General features: G+C 41.3%; 2 protein-coding genes across 4 annotated transcripts in view; one reads left to right on the top strand and one right to left on the bottom strand.

Annotated features, from left to right (window-relative positions):
• Positions 1–3,632, top strand: part of FAM13C (family with sequence similarity 13 member C) — a 110,842-nt gene extending 107,210 nt beyond the window's left edge. Inside the window, exons 20-22 of the mRNA XM_057368372.1 lie at positions 94–293; positions 1,235–1,336; positions 2,061–3,632. Of these exons, the coding sequence (XP_057224355.1) occupies positions 94–293; positions 1,235–1,336; positions 2,061–2,184 (426 nt within the window). The 3' untranslated portion in view covers positions 2,185–3,632. The remainder of the gene's footprint in view (positions 1–93; positions 294–1,234; positions 1,337–2,060) is intronic.
• A 19-nt stretch (positions 3,633–3,651) lies between these two features.
• Positions 3,652–12,703, bottom strand: part of PHYHIPL (phytanoyl-CoA 2-hydroxylase interacting protein like) — a 123,968-nt gene continuing 114,916 nt past the window's right edge. For all 3 annotated transcript variants that reach the window (XM_057368374.1, XM_057368373.1, XM_057368375.1), the window contains exons 3-5: positions 9,567–9,741; positions 8,534–8,651; positions 3,652–5,055 (exon numbers count right to left, since the gene is read on the bottom strand). In XM_057368374.1, the coding sequence (XP_057224357.1) occupies positions 4,521–5,055; positions 8,534–8,651; positions 9,567–9,741 (828 nt within the window). In that variant the 3' untranslated portion in view covers positions 3,652–4,520. The remainder of the gene's footprint in view (positions 5,056–8,533; positions 8,652–9,566; positions 9,742–12,703) is intronic.

The following is a 12,703-nucleotide window of genomic DNA, read 5'->3' as shown; positions in this document are numbered from 1 at the left end:
ATTCTTTAGGTTGCTATCCTGTTAGCTGTAAGTCTTGTGATTGAAACAATTAATTTAATAATGTTTTTACATTATTATCCCTTATTTCCCAAGCAGGAGGAGGAAGACTCAGATGAAGACCATTCTCAAAGCAGCCATGAGTTATCATCTGGTCCAATGTCTTGTTTCCCTGTTGAAGAGCACCTGTGTTACTCTCAGGAGGAGAGTGAGCCTGCACATATTTCACCTSTGGATGAAAAGAAAGTCTACAGGCMAACAGCCTTGTCTATGTCCAATTTACATGAGGCAACAATGTAAGTCCTCTCTTTTGTTACCCCAAATGTTTAAAGACATTTCATGTAGACTTTGTAAATGAAACATGAGCCATACCTGTTGCATGGGAATATTTTCAGTGTTTTGTTGTGGGAGAGAGCAAGCAGAGCAGATTCATTGTTTGGGCAGCATACCTGTGGTTTGAGCTGTTTATTTAAATAACTTTGTGCCAAGACCAGAAAAAGAAAGTTGTTGAAGACTGTGCCTTCCAGGAACACATATGTTCTCATAGCTCAGGGGATGGTATCTTTTGTATTTTGATTGGGAAGTCTTAGATACATAAATGAAACTAGCTGGACTCTAACAAAATTGAGAGTAAATAAAAATGRCTTAGATTTCTAAGTAACTCCAGTTACACTCCAGTGTGCAATTGTTTGCTCATAAATGCTGGGAAAATATTTCTGAGCATTTTGTTATTAGCAAAAAAATTATCAGGAGAAAATGTCATAACACAATTCTCTCTGCTTAAAACCCTTATTCTCTGAACTCTAGCTAAAACATGGCCTCCAAAAATGATGCTTCTGGGTACCACTGGCATTTTCACTGCATCACAGTAACGACTGGGAACAGCTGCAAACGGGAGCAGGGCTTCGATGTTGACRTTAATTCAATGCAAAGCATTTCCCTGTGAGATGCTGAGCTCTGTCAACTCCATTAATTCTACAGGGAATTAAGGCCATGAGCAAGACTCAGTCCTGAATGCTTCTCCTCCCCTGTTGATCAGTCTCTGGCTTCACTTTATTAGAAGGGCGGGGATAGCAGTAAAAGGGAGGAGCTCAATGGTGGCTGTGTGTGGTGGAATGTCACAGGCTCTGCTCAGTGCCTGCCATGGCCCCACAGCAGAAGCTCTTTKCTACCCAAATCCAGGGCTTTTACAACCCTTCCAAGCCCAAGGGGCTTTCATCTTGTCTCTATTTCACAGGCCCGTTCTGCTTGAACATCTCAGAGAAACAAGAGCTGATAAGAAAAGACTTCGCAAGGCTCTTCGAGAGTTTGAGGAGCAGTTCTACAAACAGACAGGAAGGTAACCCAGCAAAGCCCTCTCTGATACCCTTTGGGTATGTTTGTGTCTGCAAGGGTGGGCACTCTGGGCTGAGCACTGGAAAATACCATTAGAGCTGTCTGGTCTCTGGACATGTCCATCCATGTCCCTGCTTCGTTCCTTCCCAGTGTGGTCATCCCTGAGGACTGTGTGGATTTGGGGATGTTCCAGGACACACTCACAGTGGGTACAAACCCCACATCAGCACAGGATCTTCCCTGGGCTGAAGGGAGGCTGCTAAAAGACTCTTAATGAGGATGTCAGCTGCAGGGCATACACTTGGAGTTCGACCATTTTGAAACAGCCAGATTTTGAAAACAGAAGCCACTGTTGCTTTTACCCATAGCTAAAATCTGGTTCTYTTTCATTCTTTGTTTTTCCACCTCTCTTCATTTAGCAAACCTTKGTGTTGAAARCCATGGAGGATATGGGCACTGGTARAAGTGGTAACAGTGCTTCAAAGCACTGTTAKGACTTCTCTGCATATYTGAGAATCAAGTGATTCAGGATGCTGTCAGGAAAGTTGTCTGGTATATGAAAATTCAGCATTTAAAATACTATTTTATTTCTGTATATTGAAGCTTTTTGGTCCTGTAGTCATTTACAGTCAGTATCAAAATCCAATCTTCATCAGCTGTTGCAGAATTAATTTGTAAGACTGTTTCTCTTCTTATTCATGAAAGAATATTTTATTTCCTTTTCATAGGAGTCCTCAGAAAGAAGATCGAGTGCCAATGGCTGAGGAATACTCCGAATACAAGCACACAAAAGCCAAAATCAGGCTCCTGGAGGTTCTCATCAGTAAGCATGATATTTCCAAAACTATTTGAAGTGAATGCAATGCTGTGATATTGTTCTCTAGCAAAAAAAAAAAAAAAAAATTAAAAAAAAATTCCAAGCAAACAAACAAGTAATGAAAAAGAGGAAGTAATTTTACAGGTCTTGGTCTGCTGCACAATTATTTGACACACTGAGATTTTTGATGCACTTTACCAATTATAATAGCTGGGATGAGAGAGGACAGCAATATCCAAGAATATAAAGCACGGGTGAGTGGATTATAGTATATATTTTCCTTTTGGAAAAGCCTTGAAGTGCACTGTGAGAATGTTAAGAAATKAAAAGGACACTGAAGTAATGCAGATTCTCAGTCTGACCTGCTCTAAAAGTGTGAGAAAATGCTCTGCAGGTTTTTAGTACATCATAGTACATGACAATGCGCCACATGTTCGTTTTCAGAATTAACATGCACTATAATTAATTAGTAATGCTGGCTCTCAAGGTGCTGATTTGCTAGATTAGAAGAAATTAATGAAAATGAGTGAAGGAAAAAGAACAAACTCTAGCTTTCAAGACAGAGCTGCCATTCAATGCCAGTGGCTTCAAAGAAAGGCGCACAGAAAGAACCAGTGCCAGGACTGGGGTAGAGCAAAGGGATGCTGCTTATGCAAAAAAGGCCAGAATGTGTCTGCCAAATGGAACTATTGGTGTTTTGGGAGTAAGAGGAAGTGTTTGGCAGAATGAAAYAGCTACAGGTTTCTGGGAAGAGACAGAACAGCTGTATTGGCTGCTGTCCTTATCACTAGTTCACAGGACCTGGCTCACGGAATTTAAGTCAGTAAATAGATCAASTACATGCTAATTTTGATTTCTCTATTGAACTTTGCACTTTGGTTTGCCTGATGCTATAACATTTGCTTCTCTAACTACCAAAGCTCGTTTAGACGCATGCACTTTGTAAAATGTTGAAGTACTTCTTGTGTTATAAATTGCCACATATATATATTAAAACAGGATTAGATTACTGCATTATGCTAAGATATTTTGGATAGATAAAGTACATGGTATAAAGTGAGTGTCACGGTTATCTGATGAGGACTGCTAGACTTCTTGTTTACTGAAAATAAGGTTATAAAAAGTAAGTTATTTTTCCATTGGAATTACACGTTTTTCTTCACTTTCAGAGATCCACACTTTGTACTATTAAGGAGAATTGTCACTGTTTGTGATAGGCCATTGGTATGAAAAGTGGACTAGGAATAGAAGGATTATCAGCAGGTTTTGTACTAGATATGAAAAGCAGGGATTCTGGGAAATACCCAGCCCAGACAGAAAGGAGGGRACAATCACTTAAAGAAAGAAAAAAGGAACTGGAACCAGTTGAATCATGTTTAGTGTATTGCTTTACCTGTCATTTTGTATTGACCACATAGTATAAGCAACCTGTTTTTTATCTTGGTAAGATTTGATTTTCTAAAGACTATTATGTAMCAACCATGTTTGTATTTATCTAGTATGTAATGGCATGATTTGGAAGATGTACACATCTTCAAATAGTTTGGAGGAAAAAATATGAACACTAAAAAAGGAATTTTTTATTTTGCAGCCGTTTGTTGTTGCAGTGTACTGACTTAATAATTTATAACTTGACTTTTATGAATCAGAAATGGTCTTCATAAATCTGTTTTAATTAAAGTCATCTAGAGCAACAAGAACAGATACAGAGCTATTTGAAGTTTACAAACTACATCTTTGATAAGGGAAAATGATTTAATGACATATGTATACAATTGATATTAAAATGTAATCTATATATTCTATATGATTGTATAATATTTTATACAACAGTACAAATAAAATATTTTTCTATTATATTTATTATGTCGAGACACAGTTTCTGTTTTCAGTTAGCTAATATAAATAACATAAATAACACTGTCAAACAACACGTTGGAAGTGCTGACATTTCTAGGCTCTGAAATTCAAATCATGCTGCAATTACAACCTTTCATGCTGTTCAGTTATCCCAGTACTTGTTCAGTAGTTAAAATGAATGCATATTTAAACACCATTTATAAGCCGTTATTTTTATTTTGCTAAAGCAGTTTATATAGGATTTTGTTATGTTTGGCAAGAAACAGAAAACAATTTTTGCAGCATCTAGGTATAATGGTTGCCAGAAAGAAATCCAGGACTTCTAATCATTTAAAGCATCGGGGGAACAGAAGGGAAAGAGGGAGAGAAGAAATACTAAGAAGGCTATTGGAGATTTCGAAGACTGGTGGTTGCTTTTGGTGACAGCGGCATGTGCATGCTTCCGACAGAACCGTCTGACTATGGAAATGGGCAACAGAGGTTTGAAGGCTCCTAAGGAAYGAGGGAAGTTTTAACGTCCAACACTGATATTGCAGGTCTTGCAGCTGGGATCTTTCTTTGCGTTTGCAGTAGACAAGCTCATTAGTTGGTGACCGGTAATTTCTGCGACTGTGCCGAGGGAGAGATCCACAGGATCAGTGTAAATTACTTCCAAAATAACATCCTGGGCATGATGGTAAACCATGACCCCGTCTTCTTCATCGCAGGTCAGAAATTTGTTATCTTTTATGTTTAGCTGAGGAAGGCGCTGCTTACAGAATTCGTCTCCTGGTGACCCCACRGGGGCGATCACGAGGATGACGTAGTGGTAGGCTGTGTACATGCAGTAGAAGTCTCCAAAGTACAAGTTAGTATTGGGGTTGAAGAGTTTTTCAGCTGCAATCTCATACCTGTATCTTCCATAGGGTGAATCTTGGGGCGGCTTCCCAGTGTTAAACTCAGTGTTGCAGCTAAAGAAGATGCCTTCCAGCTTGCCGCTGATCGGAGAGCCATGGCTGCCACTGTTATCCTTAACAGAGGGCTGCATAGCATTCCCATGATGCTCTCTACAAATGAAGAACTGGCATTGTTTATTTCATAACACATGGTAAAGAAAAGGTGGAAAGCTAAGMCATCATGCTGTTTGGAAACAGGACTGAAGGGACACAAAGGAAAACCATTCARCTGRWWTGGTTAGTGGTTAGTGTCACCACRGTCTTAGGATCAAGAAAATCAAGTGCCATTAGACTTGGGAAGAACTAGAATAACTCCTGCTCAAGGGGAAAAATCTGTTTTTCCAGGCTGCCTTCTCTGTCAGCTGTCTGGGTATTCGATGCAGGCACAAGCAAAAAGCACAAATAAARAAGCCCCCAAACCACACATATCTTTAATTAGCTGCTTTGTTCAGCCTKACACTACATTTCTGACAATAAACACATGTTGAACATTTCAAGTCAGTCTCCATATAGTGAATATACTGTCTGTTAATGCRTATTTTTAGCATGGGCAGCCTATAGTTCATGTAGAAAACTAGCAGTGAAAGTTATTTCTGAAGGATGCTTTTCAGAGAGGTTATAGGAAGGAATGTACTGTCTGCCACAGTCTTTTTTCTCCCCAAATGATCATTTCAAGTCTAACTGGTCTGCTGCTGACTTCAATCAGAATAGAGCTGGGCACAGAGAATTAGGCAATTTGATTAATTCCCATTTTGGTTGGTATCCAGTTTCTGCAGTCACTAGTCCTAAGGGGAAAGACAGACTTTTTTTTTTTTTTTTTCCAAACCTAGCTCAATTTTATTCCAGTGAAATGTGCAACGCACAAGTGAATTTTGAAAACCCCAAATCCCAAATTACACTCAGCACCATTAGGATGCTAAATTTAGGAGACCACTCCAAAACACCCCATCTAATCCTCCTAATCCTCCTTAGCACCTGAGAGTTTATGTATAGCAGGGCATTCTCCAACATTTGTGCCCCATACCTCTCTGGAAATGCCCCAGTGGCAGCTTTGGCTCTCTCTGCAGCTGCAACCTCATGATACCTGAAAGGGGGCCATCCCCTTTCATAAATCCTGCAAAACACCCTATTTGCTAGGCACCCTTAGAACAATGCCTTTATACTCACTGACATGACAGATTAAAAATACACAAGGGTGTGGGGCTGGAAACTCTTACTTTGCTTTTACTTTTTTTTTTTCTCTTTTTTTCCTTCTTTTCTTTCTTCTAGGAGAGGATAAATTAGCCCAGCAAGATTGTTCTGTCTTTGCTTTTAGTTTTCAACCAGTCCATGTAAAATGGTACTGTGTGGGAGAAGGTTTTACTTGGTTAAAGTGGGAGGTAGCAGTCAAAGCAAACAAACTCAGGGTATACATGCAAAACAGCTCTAAATCAGCTCAGTCATACCTCCAACTGTGATTTTTTTTTTTTTTTTAAATTATTTGTAATCTCCTCAGCAGCACATCGTTATTTTATTCTAAAATATATTTCCAAAGTTTTCTGGGCCATTCAAACACTATCTAGTTATAGTCTAAGCCCTATTTAATCAGACATGGATTTGGAGTGGGGTGTATAATTAGTATTTTATGAATGAAGAGATTACTAGGGAGAAAAAAAAGAAAAAACAAGTTTGAAGGTGCTTAAATAACCACCTGAAACTTCTGCAACCTGAAAAGTCAGGCTCCATTCTGACAAAGTCAGTTCCATTTCTGTGGCAAGATACTGACATCCAGTGGCCAATTAGGCTAATTATGGGTCACCCTTTCAGGGGATCTGAGCTGCTTTGTGGTGCTCTCAGCCCAGCTAGGCTGCAGGGAATGAACACCACTCTGAGCTCACACCTCAAACCCTGCATTTAGGGGCTGCTGCTTTAGCACCAGGAACAGCTGCTTGTTTGCCAGTGCTACCAGAGCTTTTCCAAGCTGCTCACTAGTGATGACACCACAGAGGCCATTGGCAGGCACGGCCTAGGATGACAAGGAATTTTCCCTAATAGGAAGCACGTGGTTAGGGTTTTATCATAACATGCAGAAGGGTGGATTTTGGAAGGAYTAGCCCTTGTGACTGTATTAGCCCATTTCAGATCAAAAGAGTTGACCAGCAGCCAGTTACTGGTATTGTAGCTTCCCACTGACCTGGTAAAACACAGCTTTTTATCTCCATCTCAGTAACAGAGGCAAAACAAACTCATCTCTGTTGGTGTTGAACCAATAAAGAGCTTAACAGGATGAAGGAGAAAAGATACAGTGCAATCATTTAGAGTCACATTTGGCAGAACAAGGCCAAACCCACAGCTAYAAATGCACCTCAGTGGCAATTTTCAATACTAATGAACACAAAGGCAGGTGCACTATGACTACACAGCTGAAAACAAAGCAACATGAGAATCAGAGCAGCACAGGCCTTTCCCTTCTGTGGTGTCCAGCCCAGGATGGCAGCAGTGATTWATGAGGCCCTCAAATAGCCTCAAGAACTGCAATTTATCCTCTACCTCCACTGAGTTTTGCAGCTTTATCACTACATGCAACAAAATAATCCTTCCAAAACATAGGAAGGGAAGAGCAAGCCCGTGCTCTGGAATATACAACACACTACTGGAATATACAACACACTACTGGAATAAATCAGATCCCTACGACTACAAAGGGGGAATGTTTCCAGGGGTGGTGGAGTCTGTTCTTTGAAGCTGGATTGCCTTGAGTTATTTTAAAACTTTCCATTCTAGGCAGGTACTAGCGTGACACTCACATAAACCTGAAATGATGCGGCCCAGCAGGAGCCCCATGTCCTGATGAATATTAAAGAAGCACAGTCAGTGCTGCACCCTTCCAACACACTGCTTACCTCTCATCCATGTTCTTCTAACAGGGGGAGGTTACCATGTGTGGCTGCTCCTTCTCACTCAGCAYATGAGCTTTGACTCCTTCTATCAAAAAGCCTGCTTTTCTCTTGTCCTGTTGCTTCCAGCCGTGTGTGGGAGGGCACACTGGGTCTCCAGCAGGAACAGGAACCTACCTCCAGCTATCCTGTTTTTTCATTCCAACTGAAGCATGGTGCTGTAACACTGTCTAAACATCATGCCCTCTCCCTCCCCACATGATCTATAAATTAACACAGAGATTGCAGAGTCTATATAACTGCATTTGGGCATGGAAATGGCTGGTTGTATGTGGGGAGCAAATATCTGAGATGGAATACCTTACATGCAGGCATGACTATGCACACCATTGTACACGCCTTCTCTCACCTAATTTATCAGTACAATAGAAATATCTGGCTACCAAACTCTCCATTAYGATTACAGATGCTTAAATCAGGCTGGAAAACCTGTGGGTACCCCAATTTCTGCTCCAAAACACAGACTTTTATTGCCTAATGGAAGTGCTGAGTTAAGCAGGGTGAAAGAAACGAATTGTATTTTCTTTGCCTTCTTCTGAAWGGGGTGTAAAGCACAGACATTCTGCTCTAGCCTTAGCACAGCTGTCTCCAKTTACTTATTTTCATTACTCCCTTAATTTGCCAAAGGACTTTGCAAATGTTTATCTTCTTACCTGATATAATCAAAGTATTCTTTGTGCTGATTCCGATAAAAAACCGACATTTTAAGCATCCGGCCTGCAATCACTTCAGCTTTTTCCAATAGCTGTGTTAGGTGAACTTTTGAATAATCTGGAAAGGAAAGACAAACTGCTAGTACAGGGGGCAGGAAAAACCATAACGCTCTCCAAAAGCTACAGAGACATGCAGACTGAAAATTTGGAACAGAGTCGTGGTAAACATCATGCCCCCACTTTTCAACAATGGCAACAAAAAAATCAATGACATGAACAGGTATTTATGACATTCCTCACTCCTTCCCCCGTGAAGGCTTTGCAAGCCTATGGCARCTTCCAGCTCAGGATTTCCTATGTTACAGCTTTTCCTGTATTTGGGACTGCAGCAGAGCTCTCTGCCCCGTATCAGTTGACAAACTGACATATTTGCTACAATATCCCTGGTTGTGAGAAAACCCCCAGTGACAGAACTAACAAAACTTGCTTAGGACCCAGCTGAAATGGCTCCCCAACCAAAATGGGATTCATACCGAGCTTGCCTTGGTGTTCAGCTTTCACACAGGCATGCAGAGCGGCAGCAGGTGATGAACATCCAAAGGAAGATATACAAATCAAAGACAGGCCAAAATGACCCTTGAGATGGCGTGTTGGTGGTGCTCAGGATTTGCAGAGAGGGCACAGCAGCAGAATGTCTTAAGCTTTCAGGGAGCTGCCATTCCACCTTTTCCCAACAGGTACTGGCAGCCAGCAACAGGCACACAAGTGGCCCTTTGCTAGCCTGGGACACGCAGGGCTGCTGGGCACAGCCCTTTGGGACAGCTACGCCATTGCACAAGAAAAGGGCAGTCCAGCTGCCTCTGCTTAATGTGCCAGATCTTGACACATAAAAAGCCTCAATTTGAATTCCAGTTTTCAGAGATGACTATTAAATGCTACYGGCACAGTTGGCACTGGCAGGTGACCAACCCAGTCTGGCAGCAGAGGCAGCATTAATTGACTCCTGTGGAGAAAAATCCCTTGGCAATGTTACCTGCGGTGCAAAACTCGATGATTTCACTCCACTCGGAAACGACGTAATCGCCATCGACCTGCTTGGAGGCCGTCTGCACCGCTACCGTGTACTCTGTCCGGGGGCTCAGGAACCAGTGCCCGCGCACCGTCATGGGCAGGGGAACAGCTTTGGCCACCAGCTTAGTGGGCACATCCTGTCACAAACAAAGGGACAGAAGCAAGTCAGCAGGGTAACCAATCTACCACCCATTTCTCCACTGTTTTTGCAATGCAGTCCCCAACAGCAAGCCTGATTACTTCCCAAGGTTTACTGGTGCAGTAAATTGGAGGACAGTGGTGTAAGGCCTGTTCTAAGAGACATGGGGAAAATCTCCACGTATGAATTATTTGTTCCAAGTGACTGTACAGTAGTACTATTATATACAGCCCAAATACATAATCCAGACCAGGCTATTTGTGCTTAAGCATGCAAAGAAAGCAAGACATGCTTTGTTCTCCAAGAACAAAGTCGCAGATATCATAATTTAAGAGCTTCTTGTGCTCTCATTGTCATTGTTTCCTTCCAGACAACGTAACCAAACAAAACTCCTTCTCCCATCAGTCAGTCCATCTACACTGCTGTTGATATGTTCCAAACTAAATTTCAAAGGAGAAAATTAAACATGTAGCAGAGGAACTATATAGGGTTTACATCTAAGGAAATACCCTTCTGCACAGGAATGGCCAGAAGAAGCCAAACAAACAGCCTATCACTGAACCTYCTGCTTTCCCCCACCACTGCCCTTCCAGATCCTTTGTTTTGCTCTTCCAGTGTATCACAGCCCCAGGGTACAACAAAGAAAAATAGCKGCGTATTGTATTGAAATACTTGATTTCTAAAGTCCCAAAGACTTCAGTACAGATCACCAAGGGACAAAAAAAAAAGGAAGAACTGTGCAGTTTGTGCTAAAACTGCAGGTGAAAGGACTCATGGAGCTGAATGACASTCTGTAGTGTGTACCTGAGGAGCTGTGATAAAAAGAGAGATATTTATTATTGAATAWTCACCAGTAATACCAGAATAGTAATATGGCTGCCAGGTGAAAAGTGGGCACTTTAAACGACATACCTAACTCTCCACCTATAAATACRAGTCCACAATCATCTACCTATAAATACTTGCCTAATAGTCCTTTAAAAAAGAAAAGAAAAGAAGAGAGATATTTTCTTGCGTGATCTCTAAGCAAGATCTGAAGGACTTTTTCTCCTTCTTTTCCATTATAGGAAATGATCTTTCTTCTTTTGTTTTCGTATCAACAAAAATATTCTTCAGTTTCTGTATTAAGAAACTGTAAAATCAGCAGGTTGGGATATTACAAGAACTGATGTAACTGAGTGATAATCAAGGGTAAAATTTTGTTGTCATGATTTCTCTTTTGCCAATACTCATTTAAATAAAACAATAGTTGGGAAGAAAAACTCTGAAAAGGAGACAGTTGTGCATGCTATAATAAATAACAGGCAGAGAAAAATTACAAAGGAAAGAAAAGCAAACACCAAATGACATTAAAGCTACCACCCCAAGAGGCATCCCACTGCACTGAGTCTGCTCCTGCTAATGCAGTCAGCAGGTGCTACAGTTAACAACATTAGTCTTCCTGTCACCTCTRTTTCAGCTGTAGAAAAAGCTTCCACCTGGGTCAGATCTCTGTGCTCACACCCCACTGTTGGCTCTTCCCCCATTAATTTTGTCAGGTTTTAGGAAACATTAAAAGCCTTGCTGCCCCCAGGTGTTGAAGCCTTACCTTCCAGCTGTGCATCAGGAACCTCTTTAATTGTAGCAAAAAAAAAGGGGGAGACTACCTAAAAAATAAAAGGCTAAAAAGAAAGGGGCAGACATCACCTTTAACTGAGGGATTTATGTCTTGCACAGCTGGAGAGGAGGGGCAGATGTGATTCTCCTCATAATTCTAATCTGATGTTCTTTTTCTTTCCACTACACAGAGGAAATGTTCAAATGTTCACATCGAGAKTCCTCTGAGGATTCTCCATTTCTCCCTTTCATCTCTCTTCTGCTCAGCTCTCATTCCTGGCTGAGCCACCARAGGAGTGCAAAGCAGGTACTTTGCCAGCTCAGAGCACCAGGGTTCTGGAGTGGCAGATGGCTGCTCCACCACCAGCCACCAGCAGACAACTCTAAAGGTACCTAGATGRCCATAATTTCTAAGAACAGCCTGGAAGCTCTGATTAGATAAGCAGCGAGGTATRTGAGTCACTCTAATGCTCCTTTTTGGGAAAAGAGGCAGCTTTCAGTCCTCAGCTTTCTCCCATTTCATATTACTCTTCCTTTTGCCAGGTAGAACTTTGCTTGTAAAACAACACATTGTGAGAGATCAGCACACCCAGTTTTGCTAAATATTAGAGCATTCTTCCTATTACATGGGAGTAATCATATTTCCATGTTTTAAAAAAGAGAGAAGGTATGTAAATTGAATTTATAAAAAGACAAAATCTTATTACAATTCTAGGCTTTGCACACTACTACCAACACAAACCTTCTGCTTTTGAAATGATGAAAATAATCATAAATAACAAAACCTAAGTATGCTGAATAAAATTTATATATTTACCAACAGAAACAGTATTGAAAGGATGACTCATTCACACATGCTCTCCCAGGAAAACAAACAGCTCCCTTTCCTGAGGTACAGCATGGATCTATCTATCACGTTATGCCTATATCCCGAGTCACTTACTCACAGCCATSTGAGCAAACTGATACTTTATCTTAATTCTGTATAAATTAGAAAAGGAGCTGGTCCTTTGGGTTATCAGCTGTGAGAGACAGGCACCTGTAGTGCTTTACTCTACCTGTAAGCCAAGTCAGGATGAATTCTCCTTGCACAGGCATTTTCAGGGTGCTGGATGACTCCTAGGAGTAGATCCCAACGCTCTGTTTTGTATCTAAGCAGTAGRGCTCACTCCTTTCTCTCTAAAAAGCGCTTCCAGGAGAGGAGCAGTGCTATCCCTAACCTTTACATAAAAGATTTGTTAGGAAGCCAASAGATGGGTGGGACTTAGTTCCTTTCTGTGAGAATTGAGCCCCAAATGCTGCAGCTGCTGGGATATCAGCTCAGCTGAGCTTCAGCTGGGAAACCCCTGTGGCCAGCCTGAAAG

This window comes from Malurus melanocephalus, unplaced genomic scaffold, assembly GCF_030028575.1.
Source record: "Malurus melanocephalus ecotype Western Australia unplaced genomic scaffold, MMel_1.1 scaffold_91, whole genome shotgun sequence".
NCBI classification, from domain to species: domain Eukaryota; kingdom Metazoa; phylum Chordata; class Aves; order Passeriformes; family Maluridae; genus Malurus; species Malurus melanocephalus.
Note: the sequence above shows the minus strand (reverse complement) of the source record. Positions and strands in the feature narration are given on the sequence as shown.